The 20172-nt window shown below is 40.7% G+C and overlaps 1 protein-coding gene across 1 annotated transcript in view; it reads left to right on the plus strand.

The window, feature by feature from the left end:
* The window catches only part of brinp1 (bone morphogenetic protein/retinoic acid inducible neural-specific 1), an 80452-nt gene that overhangs the window by 27817 nt on the left and 32463 nt on the right, over positions 1-20172 (plus strand). The window contains exon 3 of the mRNA XM_061078080.1: positions 5351-5520. Coding sequence (XP_060934063.1) covers positions 5351-5520 — 170 coding nt within the window. The remainder of the gene's footprint in view (positions 1-5350; positions 5521-20172) is intronic.

Below are 20172 nucleotides of genomic sequence, written 5' to 3' on the forward strand. Positions count from 1 at the left end.
ATAAACATCCCCAAAATCCAACTTTTCTTATCAAATATTCTCTTAAAGTCACATTATATTGGCAGTTTCATAAACTCACTGCGGAACGAGGAATGAATTTATCTAATGAATGATTTCAGTATTTTGGATGTGCTTCCCAAAATAAAAAAGCGAAGCCCCCCCCCTGCTCAAAATAAATGGCTTCTCTCTCGTATCTCTTATCTTATCTGGAGCTGGAAGGGATGCATAAAGGCGGCCAACAGTGATAACTTTCCCAATTGCATTTTAAAGATATAATTAGGAAGATAATGCATTTCCTCAAACCCTGTGTTACATAATTGTATGCATGAAACACTGGCAAGTAGTCGCTTCAAGTTTCCTAAAATCTTAATTGTAGCTTAATAATCTCAGAGTCAATGCCTTTGAGAAACAGTCATGATACTTTTCATATCATGATTTACCTCTTTAATATACTGATACCAGAAAAAATATTTCAGTCCATTCACAAGAGACTCTGCAATGCTACTACGTAATCGTGCAAAGGAATATCAGGTGTCAAGGGGTTAGAGTTGCGATATCACTTTCACTTCACTTTGTAAGGCGATTCATGCTGCCACACTAATTTGGGAAATTGGAAATACAATATTTGGGGGGAAACATTATATGAAGGTAAAATGAAATTAAGTGTTTCTGAGCCAGACGGATGTAACAAATGGCTGAAATTGGACAATGGAGTCAAAATTGGTTACGAAAATAAGTCACAGTATCATTTTCCACCACAGCATCTGTCTTCGTCCTCTTGTGTTGCATCACCACATATTTCACGCTCTCGTTGCATTTCTCCCCTTGCATGCATCTCTTTAACCTCTGGCTCCTCTTCTCCACCTTTGAGTTATCACCATATTATCTTCCACCTTGAAGCCATTTTGTTTCAAGTCGTGGGTCAGCAAGCTCTTATCTCAATCTTGGGGTTGCCGATTAAAGAGGCCGGTTATATGAACCAATAAATTGGGCACAGCGGCACTAGTGATAAAGTACGAAGAGCAGGCCCATTCTCTCTTTAGCCACCAATTCCGTGTGGTCTCAAGAGTCATCAGACACTTGAGGAGGGGGCTGAACTCTTCTTCTCCCAGGCGACGTGAAGTTGAGTGGAAAGAGTTTCCCTCCTCCACACTCAATGGAAATGGTTGTAACCGTTGACATGTATCGAGCTTGTTCTTTTTCTGTTATCGGCCAGCTGGTTGTCTGAGGCTAACAGATGCACTTTAGTGTTTCTACTGCCACATCACCGCCTGACTTGAATGAAATACAACTGACTGAGCTGGAAAGCACTGAAATGTATTGAGTCTTGGACAATTGTGACAGTGACAAAAATACAAAAAACTATCTGACGTCTGCCTTCGGATATTGGACCATGCACTTTCCAACTTGTAGCTCTCGGAATTAGCAAATGTAAATATGTTACGATAGTGAGTAAGAAACTTGATTTTAAAAAAGCATTTAAAGGAAACATACATTACTTTATGCTCACTTAGCACGAGTGACTGGCACCATTTGCTGAAGTACTTACCTGCTACTTTTTTACCCTAAACAACCTGAAGCAGAATTTCAGGGATATGCAAGATACGACCCGACAGATTTTCCGACAAAAGAAACCTCCACAATGAGTGGGAAACTGAAAAAGACATTAAAAACTGTTTGACATATGCAGTGATGTCTGATTTGCCTGCAGCCACTGTGAAGGATATTGTAGATTTAACTTTATTGATAAATCCCAACGTCTCTACGTGCCCAAGGCTTTTAGAAGGGAGGCTGCACAACCAAGGCTGTGTTAAAATGCCAGAGGAAGCTATCGCTCCTTTGAGAAGAGAAAAAAATAAAAGGCTGATGGACAGTTTTGCATTTCTTTTCCAGCGCGAGCGAGAGCGCTGCTGTTTCACTGCGAATGCTGAAAGGTCTTAAGCTTTGGAGTAGAGATGTGGCATTGAAAGAAAAATCATGGCAGAGTGGGAGCACAAACCTTATTTATTAAATTCCCAACAAAAAAGTACATTGTTGTAGAGCTCATTGTCCTGCATGCAGGGCCCGAGAGGACAAAAATACAAAATCTCCAAATGAGAACACTGCAGCTATGAGTGACAAATGCGAGATAATGGTGAATGCTACACACAGTGTAACAGTCTCACAAGAGGTGACTGTCAGTCATAGGTTATAGTCAACTGAAGAGGGTTGCATTCTATTTTCTACCTCTAGATAAAAAGTGTCTAAAAACTTAATGTTGTGTACATTTTTTTAAATCTAAAAACACATTTCTGTTGCCTATTGCTGTTTTCCACCGATGAGCCAAAGATTCTGCTTGTAGAAGCGTCTTAGCTCCACAGACTCGCTCGCCCTGCTATTCTCCTGTGAATACACAACCTCTGGCTGGATCAGAGACCTTTTCAGTGCAGTAGTCGAATGCATTCAGCGCTGTGGAGGAAGAAGAGGTTCACTGAAATGACTCGCAGTCACTGGAGCCTGAGGCTAGAGTGCACAGCTCTGGCAGGGCCCTGGGTTGCAGTTGAAGACTACACTGTCTGTCAACACTAATACCTTTTGGAAAATCACACTTGAAACTTTTTTATATTTTTGTAGTAGTTCTGCTGCCAACATAAAAAAGTACAGATCATACTTTGACATTGACATCTCTTGCATAAACCACCAATAACCTTCAGCAGAGTAGAAATATGACATTTATATTTATTTCCTCTGCTTCTTCAAATATAAACAGCATAAACTTTAGGAAAGGACGACTATAAACAGGTTTTCAGGGTAGCTGGACTTTATCTCTTTGACTTCATGTCTACTGTACACATACATGTAATATTGAACAACAAGCTTTTATAATTCCACCAAGGAGGTTATGGTTTCATCTGCATTTGTTTGTTGTTAGTTAGTGAGTAGTAGTTAGTGAAAGGATGTGGCATACGTCAGGAAAGGACACATACAATGTTGGTGTGAATCTGGATCATTGAGGCAATTCCAGGAATTATCTTCTACATCACTTAACATTTCAAAATAGGGTGTTTTCAACGTTTTCATTGATTTCTCAGAGAATATGAACATTTGATGGGAAAAATTCAGACATACTTAGGGGTTGGAATCGATTAGTCTGAGCAATTTCGTGCGTATCCAACACAAATATGTTTCTAGTGGATACAAATGCTTTTTTTAATAGTAGTGCATGGTTACAAATAGAAACCTGTATCTACCACCAATGTGTAGCTTAGAAATGTAACAGGGTCTTAGCTTTAGGGCTTGTTTTAATGTAAGAGGACGGCTGGTTTCAGACGGAGGCAGGAGCTCTACTGAGAGCAGTTCTAGTTTGTATGGACTGATTGTGAATTTAAATACTTAAAGACGTAAGCTCTGCATGAGCTGATTAATTCTGGCAGGGTTCCAGTGAGCCGCCCGATAATAATGTTCCTGGACGTATTACTTACAGATAGGTGAGCACAAATGAATCTCTTAAAGCCACGGGGGTAATGATTTTTGCCTGAGCTGCAGCAATAGCCACAAAATATTTATGTTCAGCAGACCTCCTTTATGCCACACTTAGTTGCAATAGAGGTTTAAAAAAGGACAAATCAAGGGCTTAATGTGGGCCCATTATTCTTGCGCAGTAGTGTAAGTCAAGTGTGTGTAAGTAACTTCGCTAGCCCCCGAGGGGGAGAGAGCCGGCCAGCGTCAGGCCTCGTCCCCCCTCAGTGCTTCCACTCTAACCAGGCATGAGACATCGGCCCTCACTGCTTCCCACCCATAGTCACGGTCACCACAAGTTAAGTGACCAATTCCAACGCGTCGCTCCGGGCCCAATAACCATTCGCGGCACTGGAAACCTGAGCATATGTGACGTGCTCTTGAATGAGTTCCAGGCGTATGGTTTGCCATTTCGACGGTAATCTTCGAAAGGAACGATTGCGCAAGCTGGTGGAAGTGCATTGGTGTTTTGCCTTTTAATGCATCTGCTCTCGCTTGTCGGAATGAAAGATGCAGAAATATGTCTCGGAGAGATGGAGCGGCTCAAGCCTTTTATAGTGTGTCAACAAACAAACATAGGACATGCAAATAGGAGCGATTGTCTGGTGCTCTGCAAATATTTGGACCCGCTGCGGCTCTAAGCGTTCGCTTCCTGCCCCTTTACAGACACTTACTGAAAGGTCAGCGGTTCAGTATAAACGCGATCTCCGTATTTCCTGTGGAAAGTCAGACTTAACCCCGTGGCACATACACACCTAGGATGAGGGTCGTATTTGTGGTTTTCTGGTTTCACCTTTCAGATTTTAAATCTGGACTTCTTATGGAAGGAGATTGTAGATATGCAGATTTTTGTTTTGTTTGTTGTGCGCAAAGTTTTATTCTTCACATCAGTGCTTTCAAATTTACATCCCATTATCAAACGAGTCGTACTTTCAGGGCGATCTCAGTGTACGTTTGAACATCTCAAGTACGACACCAACCGGAACGGTGTCTCGTCAGGTGTGTTTCTCTTCAGTCTATTAGACCAAGACGTCTGTAAAATACCAAATTATTGAGATCAGATTTTATTTCATCAACATCTCAGGCCTTTTTAAAACAAGAAAGAAAACCGATATATAATTCAACAGGCCTCCAGGCAGGGTCAGTAGACAGGGTCTGTAATTTAATTTAGCAATGCTCTGGAAATATTTTTATTCAATCATCCTAATTATAATAAGGTCGGTGGAACTATGGTAGTCTAGGAGAATACAAAACAATTTCAAATTACTGATAAAAGGTAAAATCCTCCTCAAGTTGCTCCACATGTTTAAATACCAGCTGCAGCCGCTCCTGCACAGCCTTCCAGCTCTTATTTTCTAATATCCTTGGCACAAATTCAATCACTGCAATCAGTAATGTTTTTTTCCACTCGATAAAATTTATTTGGTATTGAGGCAAAAATTCAAGACCTAGTGGAGTTCATACCAAACCAATAGGAGTAAATCTGGAGACATTTCTGGGGATGGTTCCAGCTGCGGATGAAACAACAAATATGGAGACTGTTCCTGGAAAACTGGGGCATCTGGTTTCTCCAGCTAAAACTTCTTCCCTTTCGTTTTTAGACTTCTGACTTATCTCAGCGTGTTATGAGCTCCCTGCTGGCAGCCGCGATAAGCCAGAATTGGACAACTCTCACAAATAAAGACATCAACAGGACACTCACATTATTTACTCAGTGCTTAAGTAAATATAATTTCTTCACTTTAGACCGTGAATACTTCACTCACCATTTTGCTTTAAAGCTTAAGTACATCAAATACAAAGTGGAAGTATAATCTTTAACCATATTTCTCTTCCCTTGTCCTACCTGCAGGGGAGGAGGCGCTGACTATGTACCTGGCCAAAAACAAGCTGGACAGGAAGCTTGTCAACTCCACTCAGAACGTGGAGGCCCTCCATCAGCTGGCCTCGTCATACTTCATCGACCGAGATGGCACGATGAGGAAGCTGCACGAGATCCAGATTTCCACCAATGCCATCAAGGTTGGTACATACTCAACCTACATGTATTTTTTTTTTCTTTTGCAATGAAACAGATGTGATACCTGATCCGCCTCCTTTGTGGTAAAGTAACTCAAACTACAAGAGGAGGGAATGATCATCCTTTCTCTTATGGTGAGGGAAAGTTTGCTCACACATTTACATCTTGTAAACCGTGATCTCAGTTGTCAAGGTCATACTCTTTAGCTGCTTTCAGACATGCACTGAACTCTGGATAATCTCCCAACAGACTTTAGAGGGACTGAGTTCTTCCTGCCAGCCTGAATGTCTGAATGAACCCATACAGTATAAGAACACAGCAGGAGATCCTCCAGAGGATCCACATTTAGTGTGTTGACGTTTCTAAAGTGCTACAGACACAAAACCGAAAAAAACTAAAGAATAAAAACATCTCAGGATGAAAAAGAGGTGCCATACACGTGGAAGACACAAACAAAGGTGTCAAGAGAGCTTTTCATGATAAGGGCCGACGCTGGTGTCGATGTGCACGAATACAAGTTGTCTCCACAGTGGAATCTCTACGTTGTGTCCTGCCTCCTGTAGGCCGTGCCAGCCCTCATCTGAACGCTGCAGAGATTTGAACACGTCCGATCTCTTGTGTTCATGTGTGAAAGGCAAACTCCTTCTCTGGAGTTCACGTCTAAAATGTTTTTCTGCATATACACTCAACCTATAGGCGAGGATTATTGTGATTACTCCGACCTTCAGTAATGAGACAGAACAGCTAATAGAAAGAGGTTTCATGTCAGGAAAACATAAACACAGCCCACCCACACAAACAATGTGTTTTGACATCAAGTCAACATCGACTTTCACTCTCTCCTGTTACTGATTGTGTACACTACAAAGATATGCAATTAAAACAACTGAAACGCAAAGATAGAGCATCTCACTGAATTTCCATAAACATGAGTTAGTTTTGAAAAAAAAAAAAGAACATTTTACAGAGAACTCGTATGGAAGAGTAGGTGTGATACATATAAACACATACAGCTGTGGATAGAGTGTAAAACATACTGATTTACATAACATACAACACTGATTATAAAATAACTTCCTGTTTGCGTATTCGTTAAAGGTCAGTGTCATATGAGATCCAGTTAAAAGAGAGAAAAACCCACTAGGAAGAGCTGAAAGTAAGAAACTGGAACACAGAGATTGATTCAGGCATTTGAGCAAATGACCCATCGTGTTTTCACTACTGAAGACGGTCTCCTCTTGCTGTTGTGCTATCCGACAGATTTAAAAAAAGAGAGAGATGGAACAAAAGAAACCAATGTGATTTGTAAACAGTGCGAGCCGTCTGCCTGCAACTGACTGCTCGCCAATTGTGGTCATTCACATAGTCGCACCCTGAGGAGAGAGGGGGCCAGGGAAAAGCATTTGTAGAATATAAATAACTTTAAAACACAAATAGGCCGGAGTTTTGGGAAATCCTTTCCTCGTGAACGTGTTTATACAACAGGGTCATTGTTGGTAAAATGAATGAATGAATAACAAATTTCCTAGAGGAAGGTAGTGATGGGGGAAAAAAAAAAAATCCTGAATATTCACCGACATTATAAGGTCATCCTTTTGTGAGAAACACTTTTTTGTTTGTTTTTTTAGTTGCTGTTTTTCTCCAAGGAATCACATTGCTTTGCTTTGCACGCTCGCATGGACGTGAGCGCACCGCAGAAGCCACCGCTCGTCGAGTATTATTGCTTCATCTTGCGAGGTGAATCACGCCCGATATGTAACCAGTGATAGCCTTGCATCTGTCCGCTGCGCTCACCTCATCCAAACCAGTATGTTGTTTTCCCCTCAGTACGCCCACAGCCATGTAATGAATGTAAGTATTCATCCTCGGCTCGTGTGGGAGGAGGGAGGCAGCACAAGCTCATTTTTAATGCTCCAGTTAAAAGTTATTTTTTGTGTGATTCAATTGGCTGTTTTTCCTCCTAAAACACAATTCCAGCTCCACTAACAGATCAAAAAAAATACTTTTACTATTACTTTGATTATTAATATGATAATAACATAATAATATAACATTTATTACATTATATATTTATTACCGTATGTTTGCTCTGATAACATTGTTATTAACTATCACTTGTATTAATGTATCTCATGTTATTGTATGATTATGACAAAATAAACACCATTATGACCATTCATAATAATAATATTGGTATTGATAGTGAATTGAGCAACCATGGACGGCTGTGGCTCTGTCGTTAGAGCAGGTTGTCCACCAACCAGAGGGTCGGTGGTTTGATCCCCTGCGCCACCAGTCCACATGTCCTTGGGCAAGACACTCAACCCATAAATTGTCCCTGACGGCTGCTTCAGCAGAGTGAGAATGATGTGGTAAAGCTCGACATACATAGAAAGAGTGATGTATTATTGTGTGTTTGTGTGTGTGTGAATGTGACTTGCAGTGTAAAAGCACCTTGAGTGGTCATTAAGACTTGGAAAGTGCTATGAAATACAGTCCGTTTACCGTTTAACAACAGGGCTCGATGTTTCACTTCCTATAGAGAAATGTTGGTCTTTATTTAGAGTTATGTTTAATGTTATGTTTTTGTTTGCGTGTGTCTGTTTAGGAGCAGGGGGCGGAACCACGATTTACTTTTAAATTGCGAGCAATGGTGATTTTTTTTCTCAGAGAATAACTCATGGTTCTTGATCGAAAAAAATCTGCCATGTTTATGGAACCGATATATATATGTTAGTGAAATTTGTTGTAGATCCAAATAATAAATCAAGTGAATTTAGATTTGGTTTTATGAGGGGTTGTTGGGCCTCGGTGGAAGTTTGCATTCTCCGAGTGCCCTTATCCAATGGCATGTATCACTCAGTGGAAAGTATCGAACACTCAGTTGGCTGCATTACAAAAAAAACAAAGAATTAACATGTAGCATGGCTGCACACATTAGCATTATCATTCCATGTGTGTACCTGTATGAAAAATAAATAATACTGCTCGGGCCCCAGGACAGCACCTCTTGTCTGCTATGACCTTGCTCATATGCACCTAGTTTGCACATTAATGCATTCATCATGACTAAAAAATATAAAGCTGGAGTAAATGTGAGCGTGCAGCGCTGCTTCTGGGATGTTTTACTGGGTGAGTACGTCAACTTGATTAACGTGTTTTGCAGTCCAGTAGCCTGGACTGCTCCACCCTATTATGATCATAGTATAGGTTAGCCCTGAAAAACTCAGTGTTGATTACTGACTCTGAAATGTATCAGTATAATTTGCGTTTGATCCAGTATTATTCCATCCCACTATGTCAGTAATAAGTAGAAATTGCAAGTTCTTATAAGATAACAAACATATTCACAAAAATGATATTTACATCTGAGTCCTGACAGAAAGATAATACACATAATGGGAATGATGCCTTTTCTTTCCTTTCAACATTTGGACGCATCAATACAAGCAACTCTCTCTGGATGAAAGAGTTGAAAAAGCTCCTTTTGTACCTCCACTGTACCATACCTTCAAAAAGGCACAAAAGAGATTGAAATGGGAAATGAGACTGAATGCTGTACAGGAAAATTGACAATGTGCTGTTTGTTCTCTTTGAAGCAGATTAGGTGGGAGAAAACACAGATAAAGGAAACCATTGATGCCTCCGTACCAACGTTTTTTTTATTTTATTTCTGAGATAAACTCTGAAAAATGCCGCCAACAAAGCCGCAGGTAGAATTTGTGTCACCTGCTACCTACAGTCACATTTTTACCAACACTGAATGATGTGGTGGGTGTTAATTTCAAGCCCTGGTGATCGTAATTATTAAGACTTCTGTGCTTTTCCATGGGTCTGCAAACACATAATTCTTTGCCGATTGCAGATGCGAAAATACGCTGAGCCGGAGGAAAGAAATGGATCGTATAGACTTTCATTCTGTAACAGTCCATCAGCGCTTGTAAATTAGGTGGCAAAGATTTTCATTTGAATAAATATCTGTATCAATCGCTGAGTGAGGTGATGACGGCGAATGAACAAATGGCTTATTGATGAAAGTATTTAACTATTTATATATCTGTATTTTTGTAACAAAAATAATAAAAAAATAAATATTTCCTACTGTTGCAGCTTCAAATTAAAAGCATTTAACTAGCAAAGCACGAGGTTGACGTTCATTATGAACTAGTCACAGGAAATGCAACATGTTTATCAGTGAGCTTGCACCTACTGCCTTTCATGAAACACACAAGACTATGGCCATTTCCTGCAGTTTCTGACAGAGGATCAGTTTGAAATATGGCAGGGAGCAATGAAACGAGCAAAAGCAGCCGCAGTGAGCTGTTAGATGAAGAACTGCAGGCGTCCGGCTGCACACCTCCAACTTCTCAGCAAGACAACCAACTTGTCTCACGGTGCCCTGCTGTTTGCAGACTGATGCTGTGTTGAGCATAAAATCAGATCACGGCTGCTCGCAGAAGGATGGCGAGAGGCCAACTGCTGCCTGACTTCTTCATTAAAATGGCAATAGTTTGTTTTGCTGCTCCCAGAATGATCTGACCTGTGGCACCGTATTATTTACTGTTACCACCATAAAGGGTGTTGGCAAATCAAGCACGTCTGAAATCATACAGATTAATTATATTTGCGAGTAAAACTAAATCACGTTGGAATTTGTACGTTAATTAGTGCTTTGATATACAATTATTGATTCAGGTGTTTGTAGACAACATTTTTTATTTGCAGTGGAGTATAGCCAATAGTTTTAGGCTGTCTCTGGCCAATTCAATGAGTCACACGAGTGAGGTTCTAGCTAGCTACCTTAACCCTATTTGGTGAAAGAGTGTAAACCTGACCAAATGGTTTTGTTGCCTAAAGCTAAACAACAAGGTTTGTAACCTAGATGAACACGTGAACACACTTGCACACGGTCTAAGTCTCCCTCCTAGACAGTGGTGTTTGTTTAGCACCTGATGGTGGCACCCAGCTTCCCGACCATTGTAAGACGCAGCCTTTTTTGCACAGCACCTAAATTGAATAAACATAATTACTTCTTTATGACTCTGGAGAGAACGTTTCCCACATTGGCCCTAATAGAAGACAATATTTCTCTCTGAAACTTAGTCTTAATAAAGTGAGGGCTGTTTTTTATATTTCAGGAATAGACAATTAACTGTTCCTTCCACTCTAACTGAAGTCTCTTAAAGAGTGTTGCTTTATGGCTTATTTGTAGCCTTATTACGTTGCTAGGCTCGTGAGTGCTTGTACTCAATTCACAGTTAGTTTTTCATATTTGAACAGCCTTAAAAGTCTTCAGTAACCAAGTACTTCTGTCATCTTGACCTAAACTGAACAGAGCATGTCTAGTTTCACCTGCAGGAGTTCCTGAATGCTTGTGCAACACATTGTTCTGCCACAGTGGAAGTAATTTAATTCAAAGTGAGGATGACTTCTCAGCCTCTTCCAAGGTCTTTACATTTACACTCTGTGATTTGCCAGACACTTTTATCAAAGCGACTTCCAGCTGAACTAAACAACCGAAGAGTCAGTACAGTAGCAGAGCGTGAATGCAGTACCAGATGCAAAATTTGCTCAATAAGACAAAGTGTCGACGATCAGGCAAAGAGGGGCATGGGAGGGCGAAGTGAGCGCTAGTTAGGCGTGTATGAGTGTTAGAGGTGTTGGGGGGGGGAGAAGTCCTCTGTGCTGCAGAAATCAAGCGAAGAGAAAATCTGTCAGACGGCCAAGAATTATGCCTGTCACAGATGATGAGCATGAAAAGAGTCAGAGAAATGTAAGGAAAATAATTATGAGAGGAGAAAGAGACCAGTGAGGAATCGGCTCGCAACAGTAGCTCAGGCAACTGAGTGGCGGCCACCGGGAGAGTGAGCTGTCGGCAGACGTCTGACCCAACAAAAAAGTTGGTGAGCGGCCAAAAGCTGTTAGACAACCGGACGGATAGGAGGATGAGAAATTTGTTCAAATCCCTTCACTCAAGGACTTGGTACTTGTCTGGCACAGAGTTTGATCACTCACAGAAATCTACAGGATTTACGACAAAGTACTCACTTCATCAGCGACTGCATAACATTTAGTTATTTAATTTACTTTAATTACAAAATTTACATGGTAATTGTGTAATTATGTGAAAATGCGTATTTTCTTTCACAATGCCCCCTTAACCTTAGGCAGCTTAAACTGACAGTGTCATTATCTAATTGCTGCAGCCATAATAAAGCAACATTAATTATAAATCTCTGTAGTTAAAATAACAACACAAAGTACTGCGGCCATCTTCGGTAGGTGTTCTCACCAAACTGCCAGTTATTTTTGCAGTGCAGATGGTGAAGGTGCCTCCTGGAGGCCCACCGGACACAAACAGACAACAGGGATGTGTGAAAACAACTAATTTAAATGTATGTCTCCTCTCTGCATCACCACACATCCTCCGGGCTGCCCGTTCCTGCCTGTCTTCTCTCCACGTCTTCAGCTCAGCCCACTGGGGCGAGACAACTGGACGCCTCGTGCTCCTGTTCGCCAGTGGCTTTGCCAAAAGTAGCATCGAGAGAACCCATTTTAATCGCAATAGTCCGATGGGTCAATGACAAATAAAGCTGCTAAGGAGGTATTTGTTAAAAGTCTTAAACATAGATGTAATACATATTTTTAAATCTAATTTGTTAAACAGCTCTTCAAGCTGCTTAATAATCCATAGATGTATTTACAATGAAATCATTTGCATATATCCCTTAGTGTGTCAACACTGCCAAAATCGTTATATCGTGTTTTGCTTTTTAATTTGAAACTTATTCTTGACAATTTCACTGTTTAACATCAAATACACGTTTGAGCCATTTATAGACACGTACTGTTTTAGACCACTCCCCCCTTGTATATTTCATTACATCATAAAACTTTATGAGTTTGGTATCAGACAAGCTGTTTGATAACGTCTTTTTTAAGGTGGGTTGGTGCATTTGAATGGTTTTGTTTGATTTATTGGCTTCTTGCAAACAAGCGTTAAAACAACATACAGTAACCACAGCTGCTGCCATGCACCTGTGCCAGTGCACCTGCACCAACGCCTCCAGCCTGGCCGTCCCGCACACCCACCGGTGCTCCACCGCCCCGTCTCCTTTTAAAGGGCGCCATCCGAGCTTTTTGTGGCTGTGACTGACAAGTGGATTAAGGGGCTCTGGCAGATGAGACTCTGGGATAGCAGGAAGTCAACCATGACGAAATTAAGCAAACCTGACAGTGGCTGCTGAGTCAGTTTCTCAGGGAAGGAAGGCTGGAGGCGTGGAGAGGAGAGGGTATCGATATGGCACACACACACTCACACACAAAGTTTCTGCTAAGCTGAGTGGGCTGCACATCTGCTGATCACGACTGATGGACCTGGAGCATCTGTCAAGAGGTGAGGCTTTGTCTGAGTTAAGAAAAGGTTCACGATTGGATTGAGTGAGTTAGCAGGTTGGTTAAGGTGAACATAACTTGTCTATTACCTTTAAAATGTTTGAATCCTCTGAGACTTGCCAATGAGTTGTTTGAGACTCACAGTTGATAATTCTTGTTTTTGTATTAAAAAGTAAGTGACTGCAAACCTATGGTGCTTTTTTGGATATTACAAATGCTGTTAAATGCAGTTTAAACAATATAATGCTGCCATAGCTTTATGATGCTCTCTGCACACAGCAACAGTGGGCCTGCACGATATAGCCTGTGACGTCATTGTTTCCCATAGAAACCAGAGTTTTTTAAAAATCTGCACTTTGGAATGCGTTTTTTCTGCAATTTTCTGTTTTAGTCACTTGAAACATTGTTTGCGGAGTCACATCGTTAGAGATACATACACATTGTGGTTTTTTGTATGTGTAATGATCCAGTTTTAAGCTTAATTACTGAGCAAAACAATCCAGTGCCCAGGGGGGGCCTCTAAAACCTCCAGGTTGTCTGTTTGTATAATTTGTCTATGCTAATTAGATGATCAAATCCAATGATATGTGCTTTAAAATTCAATTTTAATCCAATCTCAAGGTCTTGTATTGTAGAGACGTCCAAAGTCAAAATTTTGTTTCCTTTTTTGCAGCTTATATTGTGATTACATGATGCATATTTGTGTCTCATCGAGTCCCTCAAACTAAATGACACAAAGCAAACCACTGAGAGCTTCACGTCCTTTTAGTAATGTGTTATTTCCATGTGCAATAAGTTTTCTCAAAGGTTGTATAGGACAGGATTTCAAAGCAAACATATCTGTGTAGCACTTTACATAAATATTGCACCCTTTAAATTATAGGCTCTGTATTGATGCACAAACTGATCATTATGTTGTCAGACAGCCACATCATAAGAATTTCATATCACATATACAAATACAGAAATCAAATTTGGCAGACCTTGAAATAGACAATCACGGTTTGTGGTTTTATTTAATTCCACGTATACAAATAATAAGTTCTTATACTCTTAAACAATATGCAGGATTGTCACATATTCCATATCTTAAAAAAAAATCATCTATGACTCATCTGCGTCCTGGCGTCTCTGGGGTGCAGATAACGGCAGAATAAACTGCAGTTCTCCAGTCACGTTGCCGGCAGACAGACAGTGATCAGAATGTGCAGAGGAAGCAGAGTCCTGCAGAAGGCAGGGATCTATAAACACAGAGAACAAGGGCTTTGCTCCTCCAATATTGATTCAGTGTGGCTGTGAGACCTGCTATGGAGTGCAAACTTACAATCAGGATGAAAAACACATGTCAATACGGCGGGAACTGTTTTAGATATTTCCTGTCTGCAAGTAAGCAGGTCCACTTTGTTCCACGGAAATGTGCTGCGTGGCAAGTGTAGCTTTAACCTCTGGGATTCGTGGTTTCACCCGTTTACTCATAGTTTACTTATTCATCCACTTTACTGACAGCATTTTGCACCTTACATCCCCTCAATACTTTCAATGGAATGTTTTAATATATTTTTTAATTTTCCAAAACATTAACACATTTCAATTATTTTATTTTTATGATTATAGTCAGCACTGGAACTGTAAAAATGAGCAGTTTATGGCCCGAAATTACACTCTGTCGAGATAAATAATTCACAATTATTATTATAATAATCATTATTATTATAATAACTTATTTGGACAGCACCTTTCCAAAAACACATTTCCTAAGTGCTCCACAGACTTAAAAACAGAAAAACACATGCAGCGTAATTACGTGTTCAAGTTAATGTGAGAAAATGGATGAATAAAAGCAATATAAGCAACATAATAATGTATTAACACATTAAAAAAAGTAATAACAATTTTATAATGCAATTTTGCATGAAAAATAGATTAAGAGCCATAACACTCTGAGGCAGCTATAGCATCAGGGTAAAGATTCCAGAAGTAGTGTCACATTTTGAATAATGTTTTATTTTAAAATCGATTTCAATTTTGAAACTGAAATTAACAAACACTCCCAGAATAATAAATCCAAGAAGATTTGTGTCTTTACTTAGGTCCAGCGTTGCCAGATGGGAATTGTTGAATCATCGTCCCAGAAGCTGTGTCGAGATTCCAGTGAGAATTCTTGATAACATTAATATAATTGATAAAAACAGGTGATAGCTTATTCTAATTGAAAATACATGTGGAGACTAATGACTTTTCACAGCTTCTAAACTCTGTTGTTCTGTCCAAGAGTCTCCTTCTATTGTCTTCAACATCAGTAAACTTCCACATCATGGAAACAAATGCCATCAGAAAGACCTTGTTGAGGGAACCCTTGTTACCCGGGGACTGTCCATTAGCAAATAAAGCAAAGCAGCTTTATTATACTCCAATTTGAATTTTGAAGAGAAAATAGGCTCTAATTTGGAGATGGCTGCACATTGTGCAGATGTCAGGGACAAGCTGGTGAATGCCCCCTCCTTTTAACAAAATGTCCCTGATGGTTTGCCGCCAACCTTTCTCTGGCTCCTCGCCTGGTATCACAGAACTGTTTCCTGTGGATAGCAGTTTACCCTCGGACCAAAATTAAATAGTAACCAAGACTCATTGGTTTCATGGGTAGAATGTGGTTCACAAATAGTATGACAAACCCTGTATTCCCAAACTGTGTACCTTTCACTACACTTGCCTCTGATCCAGTTTATACATGAGTATAATCCTGGTGCATTAAAATTAACTGCACAGATTCAACTCTTGAAACATGAAACAATTTAAATGAAAATATAAATCGATGGGTTACTGTAGTATCTCCAAACGCAGTGCTGTGTGCACTTGTTGCAAGTTTTATGTGATTAATAGCGTCACTATAAGAAAGCTAAGGAACGTGAACATCAGGGCAGCCAGCAGGACAAAAACCGGTCCGTCTTCGATGACATCAGACATCTGTGCAGGCGCTAATGCAAAACTTTCTCATCACAAACACAGTCGCCTTTTCATCTGCGAGGAATACAAACAATTGTTTGATTGCTATTGGACTCCTACAGGTTACACAGGCTGTGCAAGCGACAAATGTTTGAATACTGAAAACACATTATAGAGCCCTATTAAGGTTACATGTTAAATTGTTCCCCCCGAGGAGCCCTGATGTTATTGTTAAATAAAATTCAGCGGTAATTAAAATGGGTAATAACCAAAGTATCGTGAGATATGTTTTGAACAGCAAAAGTGTGTGTGTGTGTGTCTCCTCTGTTTATGCTTCATCAAATTGCTTGCCACCAAATAGGTGCACTGATGGAGTATGTGCGTAGAGGCTGGTTGAATTTATCAAGCCTTTCATCCTTTCTGGATCCCCGAGCCTCTGAACTGCCTAAGAGGTCTTAGCTGCATGTGTACGTTAATCAAAACAAAAGTCACATCACCGCTGTGCTGCCGGCGCCCTGAGCACAACCTCAGACTTGTTATTTACCTGAGATTCCACCTATCCAGAAATACATCTGCTAAAAAAACAAATGATTTGTGTTGCTGCCCCGTGGTGCATTGGAAAAATACACCGAGGCAGTGTGAAAAAAAAGACCACAAAACAAAAGTTCAAACATAAGCAAAGAACAAATGGCAAACAACTCAATCACGGATGGTACAAAAGTGTAAGATCCTTTTCAGATCAGCCCTCGTCCGTCTTTCCGTCTCTCGTGGGAAACGTGTACCATGCAGCTGTGGCACCTCGCAAGCATCCATGTATACACTGAGACACACAGGCACACAGAAAACCCACAGAGCTGAACAAGTTTGCCTGGGGTTACGATCTAATGAGATCGCGCAGTATCGGAGGGGCTCCTGCTGTACATCATTTATCTCCATAATTGTATCACGGCTCTTTTATTAAACAGAAAAAAGCATCACAGACGCCATTTAGCATCGAGGTATTATCCATTTTTACTGCTTCATCAATCATATTTCAGTCACTCTTCTGCCAAAATCTGTATTCATTATCATTTTCAAACACTCTGCTGACACACGAGCGCTGGGCCGCGAAGCACGGACACAGGAAACAGTTCTCTCTATCTTCATTACCGATTAGTTTTGCCGGAAAAATTAATTATTTTCCATTGGAGAGGTGATCACATTTCTCCACGTATATATATTGTGCGTCAGGAAAAAAAAAACAAGAACACAATATATACTCGATTCGAAGAGCAGTCTCTCTCCCCGCTGTCAACAACACCATGTCTCACTGATAGAAATAATTGACGTGTGGTTGTTTGTCCAAGCCTTGCCGAACCTGATTGCTGCGAGCCAGGACTCCGCTGGGGAGGGAGGGTCATTTAGAAAATAAGATACCCAATGGAGTGTTTTAATGGAAGGAAAATGTCAATTTTACGAGTGAGTGTCTTCCCGTGGGAAAAAAAAAAGTGTGATTACGCAGGGAAAGAAGTATGATTAGAAAACCGAGTGCGTGCATGCGGCTGAGCGGCTGAGTGTGGCGTGTCTGCTGCGTATCTACTCATGCATTACGTGTGCAAGAATGCATTCCTACTGGGCAGTGCACTCGCTGCATCCCACACAAGGTCACCTATCCGCGCAGTCACTCTGGGCAGATTTACACCAGCGTTCAATATGCATATTTCCTGATGATGCTGCAGTGCCGTGGGTGGTGGTGGTGGTGGTGGTGCTGGGAGCAGCGCGAGACACACCATCCCGAGTTTACAGCCCAGTCATGTGAGCCTCACGTGTGGTGCGAGGGGAATTTGACATGTTCTGCAAAAAATGACCCAGATTCTTGTCGTCTGCAGCAGCCAAGTTTGCGTGAATCTAATTTGCTTTTCGCCACAAGCAGGCATGACGGATTTTATTAGCAGCGTTGCTTGAGTTGTTCGCTTAAAAATGCGATGATTCTACTCTAATTAGAAATAGCCCCCAAAGTTGATATTTCTCAGTATCGCTTAAAACAAATGAGCTGCATTAGACGTGACTTCTACCCCTAATTTAAATAAGCATGCGAGGAACGTGGGAGAGAAATGTGCTGCTACACGTGTTCTGCAAGCACGGTTGGATTGTTCCCCTCTGCGCGACTTACAGTAACAGCGCAGCCACATGTAATATGATTCCGAACGAGGCAGAGAAAGAAACGTCCTCCGAGGAACTTCCACTATAGTTACTGAGGAGCACATCTCTTCATTTCTGTGTAGCCAGAAATAGCAAGTCATTAAGAGAATGGCAGGTGATGGGCAGATTAGTGAGGCTCAGCAGAGGCGATACGTAATGAAGACAGTTCAGCCTTACAGTATTCTTCCCTGTACCACTCACCCGTCTTATTGCCTTCATCCCTTTGTTTTCCTTATTCTTATAAAGCTTCAAACCACCTTCTGTCTTTTCTCTCTCCCTCTCCCATTCTCCTCGGGTCTTTCAAGTTGAAGCGCAACTTTGGGGACACGGTGCGATGTGAAACCGAGGTGTCTGAGAATATGCTCCTCTCAGCGTGGCTTGAAAAAAGGGAAATGAGAACGCACAGCTCCCATGACAAGTTACAGGAATTATAGAAATAATGAGAGCCCTGTATGCTGTGATAATTTTAATGAACTTGGTGAAAAGTGGTTTTATTGCAGAACTGAGACACATCCAAGGGTGATATCTAAACGCACCAGTCTCCATCTCCATCCTCACAGGCCTGTGCTACTTATATACAGCTAATACTAATTAGGTCTGTAGAGATTGTCTTTTTTTCATTCCATACATTCCGAGTTATATATTGCAGATAAGAGGAATATATCCATTTACTGCATTTTTTATCAATACATGGGAAGACAGATAAAACCAACTTGGCTCAACCCACATGCCGTCTTTTCAAACCAGGACATGTAAATGATGAAATATTTCCTCATTTGTCCACAGATGGAAAATAATGAATAATAAAACCTATTTGATAGAAAATGACCTAATTCTAAATCACTCTAATTTAGCATGAGGACGTTATGACATTTAAATTGCAATCGAAGGTCTAGGGTTAGAAGCCTGCAGTTATCAAGGATATTTCACAAAGCTCTTAAGAGAGTTTGTTTTTCTGTCACACTCCACAAGGATTCCGTCTTTGTGTAAGAATGAGCCTGCATTGCTGGCATATACAGTCATTGCTCAATGTTCTCTTTGTGCTATAAATTGTGAAGCTCCGGGAATCTTAATGCCACCTGTGGTTATTAGTCACCCACACAAGTGAATGTATGTGTATGTGCAGTGTATGGTTCCGTTTGTTGTTGGCTACAGGTGCCGGAATACAGATTGCAAACATTTCTTTTTCAATGTTTAGACATTTATAATGAGTGCATGGCATTGGACTTAAATATACGATATGTAAGTCTGGCCTCTAGCAGCGTCTCAATTAAAACAACAGAAGATTTAGTTTGATGACATCGTGAAAAGGTGTGGGATCATTGGAGATGTTGTCTTTACCAGAATTGTTCTCGTCCCTTAATCTTCTCTGGGTCCCTGGGTTCCCTGAGGATCTACTGGGAGAGCTGTGGTGGCAGAATGTGCAGAAATCAGTAAACATGATCCATTATGTGTGACAAATACAAACAGCGGAAGGAAAAAACAACTAACAGTGTGCTTTTACTCCAGAAGCTACAGCAGAGACGACTAGTGAAGCGGATATGACACATTTTTATGAAGAATTGTTACATATTATATATTTCCCACACGTAAAAGAATAGTGTAGAATATGCTCAAGGTCACAATGTTTGGCTGGCGGACTTTTCTACTGATGATGCATGTACGTGTCAGAGACATGCTCATGTAGGATTGGTTTTGACGTGGAAACATTGGCAAACAATATAATTGAGTCTCGATGTACAAACACACACATGCCTCCAGTACCCACACATTTGGCTACACAAACACATGATGTACTGCAGCTGCGTTCTTTGTTTGTATGTCACCAGGATGAATTTAGCGTTTTGAAGTTTCCACAGACTGAAGGAACTTAGTTTTCTGACATTCGGGGCTTGGGGAATAGAGCGTGTACATTTGGTTCTTTAGATCTCATGTGAATCATCTCTTATTTACTTGGTTAGATGATTTTCTTGATGGCAGATGACAATTAGGGAGGACGTTCCAGAACTGTGGTTTCTGACTGAGGGCTGTGATACAGTCTTGGTCCAGTGGGATTCCACTGTTGTGTTCTGCTTAATAATCTAAATCCTCTTAATCCCCTTTGGCCCACTTCAGTCCTTTGATTGCTCCTTGTA

The sequence above is a fragment of the Limanda limanda genome, chromosome 1 (assembly GCF_963576545.1).
Source record: "Limanda limanda chromosome 1, fLimLim1.1, whole genome shotgun sequence".
NCBI lineage: Eukaryota > Metazoa > Chordata > Actinopteri > Pleuronectiformes > Pleuronectidae > Limanda > Limanda limanda.